The sequence below is a fragment of the Nuphar pumila genome, chromosome 2 (genome assembly GCF_984573655.1).
Source record: "Nuphar pumila chromosome 2, dmNupPumi1.hap1.1, whole genome shotgun sequence".
NCBI classification, from domain to species: domain Eukaryota; kingdom Viridiplantae; phylum Streptophyta; class Magnoliopsida; order Nymphaeales; family Nymphaeaceae; genus Nuphar; species Nuphar pumila.
In genome coordinates this window covers 51434481-51455343 of record NC_143250.1, presented here as the reverse complement: position 1 = coordinate 51455343, position 20863 = coordinate 51434481, and the positions used below count along the sequence as shown (strand labels likewise).

Genomic DNA, 20863 nt, shown 5'->3' with positions numbered 1-20863 from the left:
TGGGTGTCTATTAACCTATTGCATGGACGAGAGAGAGAGAGAGAGAGAGAGAGAGAGAGAGAGATGTAAATGAAGGTAGACAAGATATCATTTCACCATCAAGTGGTGTAAAAGTAATAATGAATTTCCATCTAGCACAAAGATAAAAACATCGATTCAGTGCATACAGAAATGAAACAGACATTTAATATTTAGGAGACAAAATCCGAGCAAATTTACATAACAGAACAAAATTTGAGCAGAGGGCCCTGAAATTATTGCATTGCGTATAAAGGGGGGTCACCAAACTGCGCCAAGCTCGATGCTAGCGGTCTATTTTCAAGGCCTGTTGGGCTATATATCTTACAGTGCTAAATTTGGCCCCCCTCAGAAAACAACCACCACCCAATTGGAGGGTGGGAGGTGGGGAGAGAACCAACAAAACAGACGCTGAACGTTGATGTCAGTGATGACGAGATGAATACGTTAGCAAACATTACCATGTGAGGGCTGTTGGCTATTGAGTTAAAAGTGGATTAGCAGATTCATCTAATATTTAAGGGCTACTTCTTCACTTGTCATACGGTCGCTCTGTCTCAGGGACTGTCTCGGGGACGTAAAACCGTGATGCCTCCCTTTATCCCATGAAGCCTCCTGCTTTGCCTTTGCAGAAAGAGGTGCCCACAAAGAGACTCAAACTCAGGGTAAGAGCATATCTCCCTATCCACCAGCCTAGACCATCTGGGCAAACCCCCTTTTAGGTCACCCCCATGCATGCCATTAGCTCCTCAATCTGCACCGGGCAACCTCATCCCACTTTGGAATGGAAATGTTCCGAAAATTAACTCATACAATGCAAAAGGAGACATGTACGACTGAAGAAACAGTAAAACATAGAGAAACAGATTGCCAAAGAAGGAAGAGACGCTTCACGAGTTATTTATAAATGTTAGTGTAGTATCCATTACCTTCCTCTATATGTGTGTGTGTGTGTGTGTGAGAGAGAGAGAGAGAGAGAGAGGGGGGGGGGGGGTGGAAAGAGAGAAGAATTGACCCAAATGATCTGTTAAAGATTGGACGCGAATTACATGATAGCGTGTAACTCAGCCCGATATATTACAGCAGATCATCATACATGTTACCTATATTTCTAGACACTTTATTTACAACAAGGGAGGTCTGAGAACTCCTGGGCAGAGAATAATGGGAGATATTGCACATAACCCGAGTGGACAACACCACCACCTATGGATTTACTCGTATCCACTCGTACCTTCCTGGAAGAGGCAAATCGTTCACTGGATCATAATTGTACCTGCCAACCATTCAAACAGAATCCCAAATTTGAATGAAACACACTAATTAGAAGAATAATTCCAATAAATAAGACACATGGCAGTCAGATTCATAAACTATAAACATAATTTACACACAAGAAACAAAAACCAGCAATAGCTCTTAGTTTCAAGTTTTTAAGCACACATGCGGCCATGAAGTTTTCTGCTTTGTTTATCATGTATGTCAGTCTCACAGAGGCAACCAAACACTCGAGTTACCACCATGAAAAAATAAACCAATATTCAAGTGCATGCAATTATATTTTTCCTAGTAATAACAAACAAATAAGTTTCAACAAATGGGAAAAAAAATGTTGGTTTCATCAGTAATGCCTTCACGATGAGTAAAAAACACTAAAAAGGAACTGAAACACAAGTAAAAAAGAGACAAACGGAAGAATGAGACTGAGAGGAGTGGAGGTAAACTTTTAGAAGCAGGGGAGGAGTCACCATACTTCTCAGTAAATCTTCTCTGCTGCTGTTGTTCTGCATCAGCAAAGAATTCTTCCATCTCGTGAGCGGTCGGGATGCTCCGGCGCATCTCGTTGCGTATTCTCCGGTTGGTTTCAGATTGGCTAGTTGGTCTGGTTGTAGAACCAGGCGCTTCCAGATTCTCTGAGTTCCTCATCAAACTGCAAGGCGTCGTCTCCCGAATGCTCCTAGAACTATTCAGGAAGAAGAAGCCAAAACCAAATATAAATCTGTTTCTTGGAGAAAAGTTAGGAATAATCAAAGATAATGATGAAACCCATCATCCCCAAATGAGTTCATATTCATGTTCTATCCGCAACTATAAAATATACGAATACATGTTACAGAAAAGATAAAAGATAGAGAACCAACCAATCTCTCTTTTTTTTTACAACAAAAAAGCATTGCATCATGATGATGAAGATGATGAAAGAACCAGAATTCTAAAGAAAGCATGGGAACCAAAAAAAAAACAGAAAGAGAAAAGAGAGACACAAAAGAGAGGCCACCAACATCACGCAAAAATGGTTTTCTCTAATGCACAAAAAGGGCCTTTTTCAACAGAAAGGAAGAAAGAACCAAGAAATTTTTCATAGAAAACATTAGTCAAAAGACCAAGTTAAAGAAAAGAAAAGAAAATTTTACTTGGATTGTTTTTTCCCCATAGAGAACGTTCAAAGAATACAACAAACCACTATTCATGATAAGGATTCTTCAAAACAAATAGAAACAAGAAAAATAACATACTCATCCTTTCATTTTTCATTCAAACAACTACCAAAGGTAAAGATGGGTGAAAGGAAAAAAGAGAAAAAAAATCTTTTTCATTTTCAATATATAGCGTTTCTGGTAAGAAAATCGGAATTTCAAAGAGATACTGTTTTTTAGTATACGTTTTAATAAATAACAATTGAAAAAAAGGCCCCCAAAAAGGTATTTTCTTAAACGGGGTTTTCTCAAACAAGGAAACCACCAGGACCACGGGTTTGGGGCTTCTTATATTTAGCACCACCGAGTCCGGTGAGTGGTATTGCAACGGAAACGGTAGGGAACTCATAAACCCTAAACCACCATCTCCAAAACCCTTAAACCACCCGAATGTAAAACCCGGTTTTCTGTCACCGGAAAGTCGGAAAGGACCCAAAAAAAGGGACTTCCCAGCGAAAGAGAGAGAGAGGGGCAAAGAAACTTGAAAGAAGGACAGAGGGTATCAGGGCAGTTTTACCTATCCCTCGCATCAGCGTCGACGATATTCTCCCCGAACGACGCCTCAGCGGCTGTCTCGCTCTCGGAGCCATGCTTCCCCGCTGAGGCCATCACCGCGGCGGCCGCTGCGTTCTCCGGAGGCGGAGGCCTCGGCTTCGACCGGCCGAGGGAGACGGAGACGGAGCGGGACCTGGCGGAATTGAGCCTAGCGTTCGACCTGGCCGACGTGGAATTGGTCTGGTGGGAGCTCTGGTCCGGCGGGTGGGCGCACTTGGGGGGTTGGTCGGAGGTGGGGGGCTTCGTCTGCTCGGCCGGTGGTTGTGGGGAGGAGAGGAACGATGGTTTCTCAAGTCGCCGGCTACGCAGCTGAAGGTATGAGGCGGCCTTCTGGAGGCCGGCCGCTGCGTCCCTCTGTAGGGCCAGAGTCCTCGCCCTCGTCCGTACGCCGAGGTACCCCTGCGGCACCTCCATCACCGCTACCTCCCCAGTGCCCTTCGCCTTCTTTATGTATTTCCCCATCTTCTTCCTCTATCTAGGCTCATGGAGAGAGAGAGAGAGAGAGAGGTTTTGAAAGGGGGAGGGGCGGGGGAAGAAGGGGGAAACGGAAACCTAAGAGAGAGAGAGTGGGAAGGGAGGTCGTTACAAACAAGGTTCAACAATTTTAGAGAGAGAGAGGGGGCGAAAACAAGAGGCAAAAAGGAAACCCTAAAGGGAAGTACTCAAATGTATGAGGGATTTATTTGATTGACTGAGGAGTCCTTTGGGTAGGTTGGGCCAGTCCTGGGGCTCTTGGTTTATTGGAGAGGGCCCCCTTTCTATAGGTGAAGGTTTTCTTTTTGGATTGTGATGTAAAAAGGGAGTTGGAGGGCAGCTTGGTCATTGTGGGAGAGTTTCTTGTTTTGGGGAGGTTGGGGGAGTTGGGGAGTGTTTGGTCCATTTGGTGTGGGGTGGGGAGGTGTTTTTGTAATCTTACCCTATTCGAAAGGCCCCGCCTGGCGGAAGGAGTGAGAGGGATGGACTCCACCTGTGTGCTGCTCATATAGAAGGAATCCAATGACTTCTCTGCCAAGTCTCTCTCTCTCACATATATATATATATAAGAAATATATATATATATATAAGAAATTAGAAAAACATGTGATAGAAAGTTGGTACCAATTATTTGATGGATTCTCACTCAATGCTACAGATTCTGCCATAGCTTACGGTCTCTCTCAGCACCACTAATCTTAATAGACTATGACACAGCACCAACATAAACAGTCGTCTCTCTCTCTCTCTCTCTCTCTCTATATATATATATATATATATATATATAGATAGGGCATGGAGTTGTTAAAAACTTAAAACTTAAAAAGTTAAATGGGATGAACCTACATCTAGGGTAAGTTGTCACAGTGATGCAGAGCAGGTTTGAATATGTGCTTATCCAAAACTCTTAAAACTATTACTATGCCGAGTTCAAACTAATTGAGAATGTTCATCCCAATCCATTTGTATTATTTTCTCCAGTGTGTTCAAATTTTGTAAAATGTAATCTGATAAAAGAATTGAAAGCAAAATGGGGCTACCCTGCCCCTAGCGCTTGTTCTTACAATTGTGCAGAGGCCATTTGAGCAAGAGCCGTTTTCTACTCAAACTGTTAATTGGGCATTGAAAATGACTTGTAACGTTCATCCCCCAAGTACATTTGAGTTTTTGTATCCATGTTTGGAAACTTAGCAAAATGTTGACATGTTAAGTAGTTGAATCCAATTGCTAAATGCTAATGTACCTACTGTTTTAACAGGTGGATTTAAGCAGATCCAGTGACTAACAACAGGATGGTATGCATGATGTTATATATAGAGCGTGAAAGAAGGTAACGGACGATCTAGCATTCCGATTGGTTCAACTTGTATAAAGTTTGCTCTCAAGGAATCTTATCTAAAGTGCACATTGTGCCACTGAACAGCTCAAGCCAACAAATTACCATATAAACAAAACATGAATATGGCATGTCCTTCATGAGCATATACCGCCACCTGAATTCAGTATCATAAGTCATGCAGTGTTGATTTTTTCGAGAAAACGTGTCTTCGGGTATCTAGCCATGGTTTATAGTTATACCATGATCAGTATAGGTGTTCCTGGATCTCTTGTTCAGGAACATTATATATTTACTATGGGATTAGACGTTGATACATGTGCTTACTTTATCGCAGCTACCATGATCATAGTTGTCCCACTGAAATCAAAATCTTGTTTGCTTAGACTGGTCCGTGCTATGTACTAAGAGCAGGAGAAAGTGAGTGGTTTTCTCTTAAAACCTATAATTCAATAAGTTACACCAATAGTTGCATAGAAACTGTGCTGCTACTTTGCATGTTTAAAATTTTGTTGGTGCAATTAAAATGGTTAACATGTCAACCTGTTAAATTTAGTAATACTGCACGAGTACAGTCCATATCTATGCTGCTATAGTGTAAAGCCTAAGCACAAGAAAGTAATTACAAATTAATGACTGATCATTGTACTAACCTTTCAGGGGAAAACACCAGAAGTACCACTGATCCATTAACAGCATTGCCATATTGGAACCCCACCATCCTTGCAAAAGATCTTTGCATTTTTTCTGGAATATGGGAATGCAAAGCGCTCAACTTAGACATTTGTTGTGCATTTGCAGGTGCTCTGTTGTGCGTCTTTTCATGATAGAGAATAAACTTAATAAAAAAAAAAAGAAAACAAAGTAGGAAGGAGAAAGTAGGGCTGCAAACAGACCACATATGGTCAGATTACCGATCGGAATTCGACATGTTATTTCTGGATATGGACCCTTTAAGTAAAATCCGAATGTGCATTCGGATTGGTTTTGGATCTGTTCAATCAGATTATTTTTGGATTGGGATCAATATTTTAAATCGGATATGGAGTTTATCCGAATCAAATACCGACTAATTGCATTTTTTATATGTAAATAGCATTTTTTATCTATTCTTTCTGGATCCAGTGCTGCCACATGTAATTCGGATTCGGATGCAACCTTTGCTTCTAGGATCTGATTTAGATCTATTATTTACATTTTGGATTCAGATTTGGATCCAACCCGAATTGGATCCCTTTGCACCCCTAAGAGAAAGGGTGCAAACACTGCATATATGTATTTCGGCCAACTGTTCATATTATATGCAAAGTCACTACCTGGTGGGGAATGCAGCAACCTGCTTGACATCCGCCCATCTTGGTGTTTCTTGAGATAGGTGTGGCATCCATCTTGAGAAATGTTCAGATGGATGGTCATGACACTCCAAGAAAAATGTGGATCAGCGATGGATGCTATCCGTCATTAATCCGTCGTTAATCCATCGCTAAACAACTTAGCGATGGATTAATGACGGATAGCGTCCGTCACATATTTCTTGTCGCTAATTAGTGATAGAAATGAGTTGTCGCTACTTCCGTCGCTAATTTGCGACAGATTAGCGATGAACATGATCCGTCGCTATTTTAAATTAGCGACGAATAATATCCGTTGCTAAATTTTAAAAAAAATTTAAAACTATCAGGCGGTATTCCGACAGCAATAGCCCGGACTTGTACCGCACTACACATCCGTTGCACCCGAGTGGCCCAGCCCGCCACTCTGGGGTCTTTTGCATAGAATCGGCGCGTTCTCCGATGCGCTCTCCAGCGCCCTCCCGACCTGGTTTCCTGCTTTTCTAGCCCGACCCGCTATTGCGGGGTCTTCTGCACAACGCAAGAGAGTGCACCTTCGAACCGGTGCACTCTCATGCGCGCTCTCTGGTGCCCTCTCGACCTGGTTTCCCACTTGTCCGGCCCGGCCTGCCACTGCGGGGTGTTTTGCACAACGCAATGGCTGCACCTCCGAACTGACGTGCTCTCCAGCGCCCTCCCGACCTGGTTCCCTCGCTTGTCTGTCGACCTGAAACCAGAACCCCCAACAGAATCATTAGGCCGAGAACAAAAAGCCACACTCGGAAAAGAAAACCACTTACCAGACCGGAGAGGTCAGGCAGACCTGGTCCTCCAGCGTCGGCAGGCGACTCTGACTCCTCTTCTTTCTCGCATTCCTCCACCACGAGGTCGTCCTCGTTTGAGAAGTCAAGGAGATCCTCCACAAAGTAGTCAGTTTAAATTTCGCATGGGGAGAGACAAAAAATTTCGTGCCTTAGATGGGTCAGTTTAAATCGAAAAGTAGTGATAAAATTTTTTCATCGTTAATCCGTCGCTAATTAGGAACGAATTAGAGACGTAAAAATTCACTCGCTAATTAGCGACAGATTCATGATAAAAATATTTCATCGCTAATTCCGTCACTAATTAGCATTTTTCTTGTAGTGTTTGGCGACGGAAAAAAATCGTCGCTAATTCGCGACGAAATTAGCGAGAGAAAACTTTTTGTCGCTAATTTCGCAAATATTTCAAATGTTAGCGATTAATAGTTTTCTCTTGCTAATTCGTCATAAACTTGCGATGAAAAAAATATGTCACAAATGTCCATCGCTAATTAGCATTTTTTTTAGTGTGAGCGACGAAGCTTCATGCTAAGTAAGCAACACCGCTACATATAACCTTTTCATCCAAAGGTCTGGACACATGGAAAAAGCTCACAATCACTTTTTTTTCATTTTATTCAATCTCTAAAATCACATATTTATACAATTTTTTAATTTAAATGAGAAAGTCATTATATAACAAATATGAGAATTATAAATATTTATTATAGGATAATAGATAAAATCTCATCTAGTCCATTAAATCTTAGAAAGATTATAACTGAAAATCTTGCTACAAATTTGAACAGATTGCTCTTTATTACCAAAGATTCCAATAGACTTGCCGTGTTGGAGGGTGAACAAAGAACTTCAAACTTACAAGTTCAAAGATAGGTGTTGGAAATTCTTGCAAGCAATTAAATACATCAACTTTCCAAAAAAGATAAGTGAAGCTTCGAAAGCCTAAAATCAGAAACTTAATTGCCAAAAAATGCAGACTATGAAGATTGTACTGCTAACTTATAGATTGAATAAACTGTAACCTTGAAATTGATAAAATTGGAGCAAATCAATAAACCTGCTCTGTACCATCTTACAATGCAGAGAACTGAATAAAAATAAGAAAAAGATATTGCATATATTAGATCGGTTTATGGGTAAAAAGAAGAAATCAATGTATAACAAATATGAAAATAATCTCAACCAATTATGATTAGAAAATGCTGCATGAAATCTCAGCTAATCCATCAAATTTTGGAAAGATTATAACTAAATTTTAAGAAATCAATTTCACATTGCAATGTATTCTAAAAATATGCTTGCTGATTAACATTTTCTTTATCTTCTAATTTTGCCTACTCTAAGTGTCATTTTGCCATAAATTGACAGTGCTCGTTGACAGAACTTTCTTTTAACACAACTCATGTTCAATACATTAAGTTGGTACCTTGCTTTTCTTCAAGCTCTTTACGTTCTTCTGTTCCTAAACATTGTGCATAATCTTTTCCCATTTTTTTCTTCTTTTTTGCAAGATTAACTGCCTAATCCAGAGACTTCACCGGTTGCATGGCATCTTTGAATCAAGATTGAGGGCTATAGCCAATTCAGCCTTGAACCACATTTAGGTGTGTCCTGAACTTAGCTAGGGCCTAGTGTGAATGCAACTCTTAGATAATCTGATAATGTGAGAACCCCTAGGTCTAGTGATCATGCATAATTTTTATGCATACTATACCTATTTCATGTGCATGATTATATATGAAACAAGGCTAAATACCCATGTTTAATCGAGTTTTGGCATGACACTTCGTATTTTTCAAAAAGAGAAAAAATGTTCAAAGTGAACCCTTTTTAGTGTTTTTAAAAATTTATTTATTTTTAATCGCTTTTTGAAAATAGTTTTTGAAAATGGGTGTCTTATGAATTTATTAAAAATTGGTAAAGTTTTTAATTTTTTTTTTTAATCTCACTAACCCTAGGTTAGTTTGAACCTCACGAGGACATGGCATTGGATAAAAATGATTGGAGGAGAAGGATTCATGTGGAAGACCCAGAATGATTTTCTTTTTTGGTTCATATTGCCGACCCTAATTGTTTTGGGATGAAGGCGTAGTTGTTGTTGTTGTACCAACCCTAGATTAGGTTATAAATAATCTCATTAGAGGAGGTGAGGGGCGTCTTCTACAATATTGGGATTCACGCCCCTCACAACCTCTCCCTCTCTTCTCCCACTTCTCTAGCTGGTTCTCTACCCTCTTTCTTTTTCTTCGTAGCGAGATTCTTCTTCTCCCCGTCATCGATGGTACACATGCGATCTCATCGGAAGACCACTTTTCTTCTCAATCCCTCCGTCGAAAACAACTGCAAGGTACGTTTCTTCTTCCGCTTCTTGTTGCTTTTTTTCATATTAAATATGTTTTTGCATATAGGGTAGTATTATTCTTTATCTTATTTTATGCATTTAGAATAAAAATCAGATTCATTGCATCTTGCTACTTTTTTTTTTTTTTTGAGTTGGTTGTAGTTGAATTTGCTTTAGAGGATACACGGTAGCGATTCAATCAGAGGCAATTGAACTAGCGTGCTCACGCATGAGTGCTCAGATTTAATATGAAGCTCACGCATGAGATATCAGATTTAATATGAAGCTTTCTGATTTGATCTGATTCTTGAATGATCACATCGGATCATTGTCAATCAGTGTGTCTGCACAAGAAACTTTATTTTTTTTGTTAAGACTGCTCCAGCCCCAAACTATTTTGAGCGTGAATCCTTTACTTGCTGAAGCGCGTGAATCTGTGAAAAATCATGCCTCACTGCGTGATTAACCAACCGTGCGTGTTGATATATTCACGCAGATTTGCGTGCATCAGACAGAGAGCTTTGATCAATCCGATCTGATTGGCAGGTCGTGCTTGACTTGGCCTGTAGAACTCGGTTTGTATGCTGCTGTAGATTGCAGGCTGATTATGTTAATGGTAGTCTTCTTTTTGAAAGTCAAACACATGAGCGTGAATCTGTAGCTTCAGGCCTCACTATTGTGCGTGTATCGACACGTGTGTCTTCTCTTCATATTTTATTTTATTGATTTAGTGCAGCATCTAGTTAGAAATTTTTTCATCTGATCAGATCACATCTGCCTAGTTAACATAATAGGATCGGTGCACAACCCAGCGTGACTACCATTAATAAACTGTTAGTTAGGTTCTGCATTTTTTTATCATTAAGCTTAGTTTAAAATAATTTTTGGTTTCTTTTGTTCACTAGTGCCATACTTGTTTAGACCAAAATTATTTGATGCTTAAGCTGTTAGCAATTAGTTTGTTATAGTGTTTTGTTAGTAGTTAGTTTGTCAAATTAACATAGTGTAGTTAGTGTTGCTTCAACGTTTTGCTTGAGTCATTGAGTTAGTTAGATTGTTTTGACTATTTTTGTAGTTAGTTAGTTGATTTAGTATTTCATTTAGTTAGTTAGACTCTCTTGTTCTTTGATACCTAGTTAATTAATTAGATTGTTTTAATAATCTTGATAGTTTTAATTGCTTTTATTTCTAGTAACTAACATTCATTTTTTTTAGAGATAGTGTTTATTTCTAGTTTTAATTGCATGTTTTTGTGTTTTTGTGTTTTTGTTTTGTGTCTTGTAGGTAGGTTCACTTTGGAGGATAGAAGCGTGATAGTGAAGAGCTGTGAACATTTTGCGAGAAGAAGACTAGATCATGAAGAAAAGAAGTCATGTAATTTTTATTTTTTTTTTACTTTTTTTTTTTTAAGGGCCAGATGGCAATTTATTTTATGTTGGATTGTAATAAGGCCTCTTTATTTTTTAGCCCTCCGCAGAGGGTAGTATATTTCAGTTATTTAATTATTTTTATTCAAGGCAAAAACGATTATAATTATGTGGGTACAAAAGTTGTTAAACACTTTCACTGTGTTCGACCCAGACTTCACCACCAGTGTGAGCTAGAAATTAAAATTTGGTGCACAATTTATACAAGTGATTTTCATTGAAAAACTCTTTTAAAAATATTTTTTCAAAAAGTTGCATTAAATTTTTGACACCATTGCCGGAGAACGACGATTTAAAAACTGAGTACCCACTTTATTGCCTTTTTGTGTTTATCTAGAATTGCTAGTTTGATAATTTCACATTTTATTTAGGATTGCTATTTTAATTTTCTATTGACATTTAGGACTGTTAGTTTGCTTTTATTTATTAATTAGGATTGTTAGAACCACGTTGAATGCAAACCATAGAGCCAATTTATTTTTATTGCACGACCCACCTATTAGAATACCCTCTTAGGTGACTTTGCATGTAGTTTGCTTTTGAGTTCTATACCTGCATTGAGTGGTGGTTGTTTATTTCTTACTTTTAGTTATTTTATTTTTAATTGCTTTCATAGTGTAGTTTGATCGTGATTGCATGCTAGGTTAGGTAGAAGACCAATCCTTAGGATGGTTGCTACACCGATCTCCACCCAAGGTGTATACAAGGGTGACACTCGCTTGACCTTGAACTTATTTTACCTGTAGAGGATCCCGAGTCCATCATTAGGAGAGCCCATAGATCCGGCCCCATGGCTGAGGATCAACAGATTACCCATTCCCTGAGGGAGTATTTCATTCTCAATGAATATACTTTCGCCTCCTGCATCGTGAGACTTGATGTAGGAGCGAACCAATTTGAAATTAAGGCTAGTGTCATACAAATATTACCCTCTTTCTACGACCTTAGCAATGATGACCCCTACTGTCATCTCGATGAGTTCCTATAGATCTGCTCTACGGTGCAAATCAATAATTTTGAAGATGATGCATTGAGGTTGACCTTTGTTTTTGTTCTCCCTCAAGGACAAAGCCAAGTACTAGTTAAAGTCTTTATATACAGTTTGGATTACCAATTGGGAGCAGATGCAAAAAGAATTTTTGAAAAAATATTTTTCAATTAGTAAGACGAATCAATTTTGTAAGGCCATAATCAGTTTTTCATAAATTAAGAGAGAGCAATTCCATGGGACTTGGGAGATGATGAACGATCTTCTCTGAAAGTATCCTCATCACTAGATGCCTGGTTGGCAATTGGTGCAATACTTTTATGATAGGCTGACTGAGAATAATCGTTAGATGGTTGATGCAGCCTGTGGGGGCACTTTCATGCTGAAAAGTAAGGATGAAGTGTGAGCCTTATTTGAGATCCTGAGTGAAAATTTCATGCATTACGCTTCGGCCTCTAGAGCTGAAAAGGCAACACCTGCCCTTATTGGAGCAAAGAAGACTGACATGTATGAGATAGGGACACACCTTGAGTTGTAAAATAAGGTCGATCTACTGACCTAGAAATTGAATATGTTGTTGTTGAATCCCTCACTAGCCATGCAGGAGTACGCATTGTGTGCTATCCCAACACACCATATATTTGATTGTCCTGCATCACTGCAGTACTCTGAATTTATGCAAGAGCAAGTTCAGGTAGTGCAAGGTTTCACCAAGCTTGCACCCAATCTATTTTTCAAATACCTATAACTCAGGTTGGCAAAACCATCCTAACTTCTCGTAGAGAAATCCACAACAACCCCCCATCCCTTTCCAAAACCAACCCAGACCAGGTGGCTACTAGTTAAGTCCAGCCTTCCTTTAGTCAACCCCAGTCCCAGGAGCCTACATATAGCCAATCCTTTGTGGACAACATGCTTCAGTCTTTTACAAACATCATGGCAAACCTGAATTCCCATACCCAGTCCATTGCAAAGTTAGAAACTCAAATGAGACAGCTTGCCAAGGCGCTAAGCAGGCGAAGCGAGGGGACATTGCCTAGCCAACCCATGGTCAATCCCGATGCATGGCCTGCACATGACAGATAAATACCAAGAATAGGCCCAAGCAATTACCACCTTTAGAAGCGGGAAGGAGTTCCATGAAACTAGGGAGACTATAGAAGAAAAAGAGAGGCAAATTAACGAGCAATCAATCCCTATTAAGACATCCTAGAAAAGTGGGAGGGCTCCCTCACCTGAGCCTTGTAGATTATACATACCTAAGGCCCCCTTTTCTGAGGCATTAGAGAAATCGAAGTCGTTCGGCAAACAAGGGGAGAAAATGCTTGAGATTTTCAAGCACATTCAGATTAACCTCCCCTTGTTGGATGCCATAAAGCAAGTGCCTGCATATGCAAAGTTCTTGAAAGAGCTTTGTACCCAGAAAAGGAAGTTAAGGTCCAATGTGCCGAAGAAGATTTATTTGACTGAGCAGGTGAGTGTGGTGTTACAACACCAAACTCCTCCTAAGCTCAAGGATCTAGGGGCTTCTATTATCTCATGCGTCATAGGGGACATCACGGTCGAGCATGCCTTGCTCAACCTTGGGGCAAGTGTGAACATCTTGTCGGGTATTTTTTATGACGTATTTAGGTTAAAGAAGATAAAGCCCACACTGATGACCCTATAATTGGCAGACAAATCGATCAAGGTCCTGTGAGGGATTCTTGAAGACGTTCTGGTCAAGGTGAAAGACTTCTAGTTTCCTGTTGACTTCATCATCTTATATATGGAGGGAGTGAATCATCATATTGAAGACGTTCTGATTGTTGAATGATCACATCAGATCATTGTCACTGTGTCTGCACAAGAAACTTTATTTTTTTTGTTAAGACTGCTCCAGCCCCAAACTATTTTGAGCGTGAATCCTTTACTTGCTGAAGCGCGTGAATCTGTGAAAAATCATGCCTCACTGCGTGATTAACCAACCGTGCGTGTTGATATATTCATGCAGATTTGCGTGCATCAGACTGAGAGCATTGATCAATCTGATCTAATTCGCAGATCGTGTTTGACTTGGCCTGTAGAACTCGGTTTGTATGTTGTTGTAGATTGCAGGCTGATTATGCTAATGGTACTCTTCTTTTTGGAATTCAAACACATCAGTGTGAATCTGTAGCTTCAGGCCTCACTATTGTGCGTGTATTAACACGCGTGTCCTCTCTTTCATATTTTATTTTATTGATTTAGTGCAACATCTCATTTCATGGTAGTTAGAATTTTTTTCATCTGATCAGATCACAACATCTGCCCAGTTAACATAATCGGATCGGGGCACAACCCAGCGTGACTACCATGTTAGTTAGGTTTTGTGTTTTTTTATCATTCAGCTTAGTTTAAAATAAATTTTGGTTTCTTTTGTTCAGTAGTGCCATACTTGTTTAGAACAAAATTATTTGATGCTTAAGCTGTTAGCAATTAGTTTGTTATAATGTTTTGTTAGTAGTTAGTTTGTCAAATTAATACGGTGTAGTTAGTGTTGCTTCAACGTTTTGCTTGAGTCATTGAGTTAGATTGTTTTGACTATTTTTGTAGTTAGTTAGTTGATTTAGTATTTTATTTAGTTAGTCAGACTCTCTTGTTCTTTGATACCTAGTTAATTAACTAGATAGTTTTAATAATCTTAATAGTTTTAATTGCTTTTATTTTTAGTAACTAATATTCATTTTTTTTAGAGATTGTATATGTGTTTGTGTTTTTGTGTTTTTGTTTTGTGTCTTGCAGGTGGGTTTACTTTGGAGGATAGAAGTGCGGTAGCGAAAGAAGCCCTGCAATTTTTATTTTTTATTTTATTTTAAGGCCAAAGAGCTATTTATTTTAAGTTGAATTATAATAAGTTTTTTTTATTTTTGAGCCCTCCACAGAAGGTAGTACATTTCAGTTATTTAATTATTTGTATTTAAGGCAATAAAATTTATAATTATGTGGAGGTACAAAAATTGTTAAACACGTTTTCTGTATCTGACCCAGATTTCACCACTAGTGTGAGTCCGAAATTGAAATTTAGTGCATGGTTTACACAAGCGATTTGCATTGAAAAACCCTTTTAAAAATACTTTATCAAAAAGTTACATTATATAAGCTAGATCTTTGATTGGATCTTTGTACATAGAGATGGGCACTTGGCTAGGCAGCCCGCTGGCTGGCCCGACCCAACCCTTCATGGGCTGGGCTTAGTCCAGTAAGTTTCTATTTTTGTAGTTAGTTAGTTGATTTAGTATTTTATTTAGTTAGTCAGACTCTCTTGTTCTTTGATACCTAGTTAATTAACTAGATAGTTTTAATAATCTTAATAGTTTTAATTGCTTTTATTTTTAGTAACTAATATTCATTTTTTTTAGAGATTGTATATGTGTTTGTGTTTTTGTGTTTTTGTTTTGTGTCTTGCAGGTGGGTTTACTTTGGAGGATAGAAGCGCGGTAGCGAAAGAAGCCCTGTAATTTTTATTTTTTTTTTTATTTTAAGGCCAAAGCGCTATTTATTTTAAGTTGAATTATAATAAGTTTTTTTTTATTTTTGAGCCCTCCACAGAAGGTAGTACATTTCAGTTATTTAATTATTTGTATTTAAGGCAATAAAATTTATAATTATGTGGAGGTACAAAAGTTGTTAAACACGTTTTTTGTATCTGACCCAGATTTCACCACTAGTGTGAATCCGAAATTGAAATTTAGTGCATGGTTTACACAAGCGATTTGCATTGAAAAACCCTTTTAAAAATACTTTATCAAAAAGTTACATTATATAAGCTAGATCTTTGATTGGATCTTTGTACATAGAGATGGGCACTTGGATAGGCAGCCCGCTGGCTGGCCCGACCCAACCCTTCATGGGCTGGGCTTAGTCCAGTAAGTTTCTCCCTGGCTTGGCCTGAACCGGGGCTTTGCCCCGTCCCGAAGCAGGCTGGGCCGTGGGCCAGCGCTTTTAGGCCCACAGACCTAGTGGGCGGGCCGTGGGCCGGCCCGGTCCATTAGTCGTTGCCCAACACCATGAGAGAGAGAGAGAGACAAAACATTATTTCAGCATAGCCACAGAAAGGGTCAACAAAGTTGAACCCAAAGAGAAAAAAAGTAGAAAAATAAAAACAAAACAGAAACAAGCAGGAGCCAAACAAACGAAAAAAAATGGCTCACGCAGGAGCCGCAAAACCAATACAGTTCGGAGGGAGCAGAGCGACAATAGGAGGAAATGTTAGATCAGGAAGATGAATACGCAGAATCGCGTAAATATTCACTATGATTTTTTGAGCAAGATGATTAATGTAGATCAGAGATTCCCAAAAAAAGGGCATCGTTGTGCGCCATCCAAACGAACCACCAAGTGGTAAACAACCATGACCTCCAGATTAACCACCACCTCTTACTGCGCCTAAGGCAGACCGAATCCAAGATGAGGTCTAGCGCAAAGAACTCCTTTATAACCAGGACCTCTGGGTGTCTCCAAGTCCTACGAAAGATCTCCACAAAGGTAGGTCAAGACCAGAAGAGGTGGAACAAAGATTCTTCAGCAGCATGACAAAGCACACATCAACTCGAAAGCTGGAAGCCCCACCTCTTTAAGGTAGAGTGAGTTTGGACTTTATCGTGCAAGATTAACTAAGCCAGGGCACGAGAACGGGGTGAAGGGCCCTTCGCTCAGAGTGCAGATTCAGGCAACCAAGCTGCTCCCGGGGGAAGCAACGATCTATAGACTGTGCTCGTCAGAAACTTCCCGGTAGGAGCAATAGCCCAATGCACCCAATTACCAATATCAGCAGGATCATCAAAATTGTCGCTGAAGAAAGCTAAAGTTGACAACCATGACTTACACAGATGGGAAAACACTCCACGTTGTGAGCGGAGGAAAACTGAAAGGAGAGAAGGAGGTCCATACTTAGAGAGAAGAAAAGTAGCGCAAGGATTATCCGGTTGATGAGCAAGCCACCATTGCTTAGAGACCAGTGCAATACTCTTGAGTCTGAGCGCAGGAACACCTAAATCAGCCATAGAACGTGGCAAGACCACCGAACGCCAGCCAACCAGGTGGCGCTTACCCATGACACACAGACCAAAGGAAGCCTGCCAGCAGACGCGTCAGTTGCTTCTCCACACCCATAGGCATCAGAAACATGGACATGAAGAATTCTGGAATGGTCAAGAGAACATGCTTCACTAAAGTTAGGCGGCCAGCATACGAGAGATAAGAAGCTTGCCACGAGAGTAATTTGTGCTTAATTTTAAGAAGCGTCGGAGCCTAGGTCATAGAGGAAATATGCTTAAATTGTAACGGTAAACCCAAGTACAACATAGGCAGCTCAGATATAACACAATTAAAAATCTTCATCCCAGCAACTAACATAGATGGCTGGACGTAGAACATAGAAAGAGAACACTTTTGCTCATTGAGAGAAAGCTCGAAAAGAGAGAGAAAAAAGTAAAGAATAAGCTTGAACTGAAACATCTGCTGAACACTAGCGCGATAAAAAATGATCATATCATCAGCATAAATAAGAGCATGAGCATGGAAGTCCTGGACCGATAATGGATCAATAAAACTGTAGGCAGTGGCCCGCTTAAGCAGCACAACAAGACCATCGATGACCGCGATGAACAATAAAGGCAAAAGAGGGCAACCTTGATGCAGACCCCGCTCTAGCTTGAACCATTCCTCGAAAGTGCCATTGATATTCAACATAGCCTGGGCATTCGAGACTAGTTTCCTAACCCAACCTGAGAACCTGCGACCAAACCCAAAGTTCGATAACATTTGAAATAAAAAGGGCCATTGTACAGAGTCAAAGGCCTTATAAAAATCTAATTTAAGAACGAAAGAAGGCTGACTACAAAGATGCAAAGCGTGCATAACCTCGATTGCCATGATAAAAGAATGATGAACCCTCTTATTATAAATGAAGGCAAACTGGGAGTCTGAGAAGATCTGCTGAGCTATCGATTTCAGTCTGTTTGCCAAAACCTTGTCAATCATACGGTAAAGCGCACTCATCACCGAGATCGAGCGGAACCGAGAGATATCCAAAGCATTGACGTCTTTAGGAATATGCGAAATAATGGCTAAATGAAAATGGTAGGGAAGCCTAGAATTGTGATAAAACTCATCGAAGAGGCTAACCAAGTTCAGTTTGACAAAATCCCAAAAAATCCTAAAAAAAGTCAACATGAAACCCATCAAAGTTGGGCACTTTTCAATCGGACAGATCCTTGATAGCACGAAGGATCCCAATATCCAAGAATCTTCTTTATAAAGCATAGACTTGGTCATGAGAGATCCCCCGTAGCATGACAGACCCAATATTTTCCTCCACAACCACTCAAGAGGCATAAATAGACTTGAAATAGCACGTGATAACCTAGTTGACAAGCTGATCAGAGAAAGAGACACCTTCAATGGAGATAGAAGAGATGTGTTATCATCGCAAAATTTTTACTTTTTGCAAGTCAAACTGACCTTTGAAAAAGATTTTGAAAATAACTCGCCTCCGTTTTAAAATGCAGGATAATTTCGAAGAATGAGACTCGCCTGTCGGTACGAGGTTCAACCGTTCCTAGCGCCTTTACCAAGGGTAATTGAACCAAGGATCAATTGTGTGCTTAACTTTGCTCAACTTGTCTAAATTATATTCTATTTCCTAAATGCACAAAGAATCAGGCATGTGCTATGAATTTCTGAAAATGCATATTTGAAAACACGATGTTTGATTTGAATATTGGAAAATATTTGGAGAATCTCGGAAAAGATAACACTTGGAAAATCATGAGTTTAGTGAGAGAATATTTCTGAGGAAAGTGAAAATCGATTTCTGAAGAATTCAAGTGTTTTATGAAAATCGATTATGAGAAATGTGAAATAACTTTGGAGAACTTGATTTCTTTGAATTAGAACTTGGAAATTGAAGCTATAACTTGGAAAATCGAATTTTGAATTTTGAAAAATACTTGAAATATCATTTGAAAACTTAGAGTTTTGAGAAAATCGATTTTAGAATAAAAGACTTAGAAATTTTGAGAAAATTGATTTCTCTAAATTGAAATTGGAATTTGCAAATGAATGAATTGAATGAATATGGATTTGAAAGACTTGATTTTGAGGAATTGAGAAAATCCTTTTTGTATTTTTGAGAAATGCAGTGCATTTTGAAGTTAGCCTAAGAGTGTAGGCTGAATGTGGCTAATACGAATATTACAAATCTGGATTTCATTTGTATTCTGACTATGGCCATAAATACGAATTCCACCAAGTTTGTCAACTCCATAAGAGCTAGTGAACATGCCATTCGTGTAGACCATAGTGAATTGGTAAAAATATGCATGAATTGGCATACATAGCAGTTACATATCAAAGTTTAAAACTATATGCAATGCATCCTATTCTATGCAGGAATTGAAATTCTTATTCCAAAATTAATTACAATTTACATCACTAATCAAATTTAAATACAGGAAATAAAAGAAAATAAAGTCTTCAATGTTCCTGCAAAACTAGAAAAACTGGTTAGTGAAAATATGTTGGCTTTTCTAGATTTATCTAGTAATATCTAGAAATTACTGGATTTTGCTAGACATAAGACATTTTCCATGATTCCCTGATATAAACTTAATAAAATATGAAATAAAATAGAAAAAATATGAAAATGATGTTTAAAATTTCGAAATTAGGGTCAAAATGACCAAAATACCCCTGATAGCAACACTATGGCCTTGAAATCAAGGTTTTCAGAAAGATATTTTATAAAATGCAAGTTTTAAAATTAAAATAAAGATAAATTAAACCAAATATGATGTGACATGATTAAAAATATGAAAATTAATGTTTAGAATTTCGAAATTTAGGTCAAATGACCCAAATGCCCCTGATAGCAAGACTATGGCCTTAAAATCAGGGTTTTCTGAAATAGATTTTGGTAAAAACTTGAGATTTATGATTGAAATAAACATAAAATCAAACATGAAACATCCTAATATGATTATAAACATGAAAAAACCATAAAAACACACACTTATGCACGAAAATCAAGAAATATCACAAAAATTGTGATTTTGGCAGTGTTTCGGGATCCTGCGGGGCCCTGTTTTGCAATTTGATCAATTTAGGCATCAAACGGATTTCAAATTTTATAAAAATTGGTACCTGCACTTGTTATGTCTTTGAAGTCAGATTGAAATCATAAAAATAATTTTTTGACATTATTTTAATCCGAAAATTGCATTAAAACCCTAAAATATGCTATTTTTAACCTAAGTTACAAACCAGTTTCAGAGTTAGACCCGACTCAGGGGTCAATCCTCTATGAAAACTTTTGAATTTTTACAAAGATAAACTAGAAATAAAAACAAAAATTTTGCAATTTACAGATCGGAAAAAGCATCTCCGGTTAAAGAGAAACCCTTCCGGCAATCTGAACTAAAATATAACAAATCTAACAAGGATTAAAACAGCTACTTAGGATTGAAAATACAGAAATAAATAGCAAACTTAATTAAAAATTTCTAAAATTTTAGCAGTGAATAGTAAACAGAAAAATAATGAAACTCTTTTTTTACAGATTGTGAATCGAATCTGTGGTTTGAGATCTATGGTCATTACAAGTCTGATTAAGGTTTTGGTAAACCCTAACGAGTTTTAAATTTAAAATCAGTCTTTCTGTCAGAGGAAAAATATTAAAAAGAGTCTACAAATTACCAAAATTTCATAGTAAATAGATCATCTCAACATGAATCCATAGTATTTTACGTATCGCAAATCAAATATCAGATAAGGAAAATAACATAACAGCAAGTTACCCTTTTGATTTTAACAACGATTTTAAAGCTTGAAAATACCGATTTGATGTCTGATTTTTCTGACAGAGTTCCCGAATCCCAAAACCTCTGATTTTCTTACAGTAGTTCATTTACACATCCATGTATGACATATAAAAAAATCAGAAATTAACAAAGAGTATTTCAATCCGAAATAACATGCTCTTTACTGTTCTAAACTAAAAACACAGAAATTTGATAAAACCTAATAAATCATACTTTAACTAATGAAAATAATAATAAAAAATATAAAACAGAAAA

General features: G+C 38.3%; 1 protein-coding gene across 1 annotated transcript; it reads right to left on the bottom strand.

Moving 5' to 3' along the window:
• Window positions 1-1028: 1028 nt before the first annotated feature.
• Window positions 1029-3651, bottom strand: LOC149845452 (cyclin-dependent kinase inhibitor 5-like). Its single transcript, XM_089997634.1, has 3 exons — window positions 3013-3651; window positions 1772-1981; window positions 1029-1294 (listed from the first exon to the last, which is right to left on the bottom strand). Exons 1-3 carry the CDS (start codon window positions 3510-3512, stop codon window positions 1225-1227), a joined length of 780 nt encoding a protein of 259 aa, XP_089853760.1. The 5' UTR covers window positions 3513-3651; the 3' UTR covers window positions 1029-1224.
• Window positions 3652-20863: the final 17212 nt, after the last annotated feature.

Excerpts from the sequence above, each read along its gene's own strand:
- LOC149845452 (XM_089997634.1), bottom strand. The coding sequence starts at position 3,512 with ATGGGGAAATACATAAAGAAGGCGAAGGGCACTGGGGAGGTAGCGGTG. Across the intron at positions 1,982-3,012 it reads GACGCTGATGCGAGGGATAG|TTCTAGGAGCATTCGGGAGA; the intron begins GTAAAACTGCCC and ends CTTCCTGAATAG. Across the intron at positions 1,295-1,771 it reads CAGAGAAGATTTACTGAGAA|GTACAATTATGATCCAGTGA; the intron begins GTATGGTGACTC and ends AATGGTTGGCAG.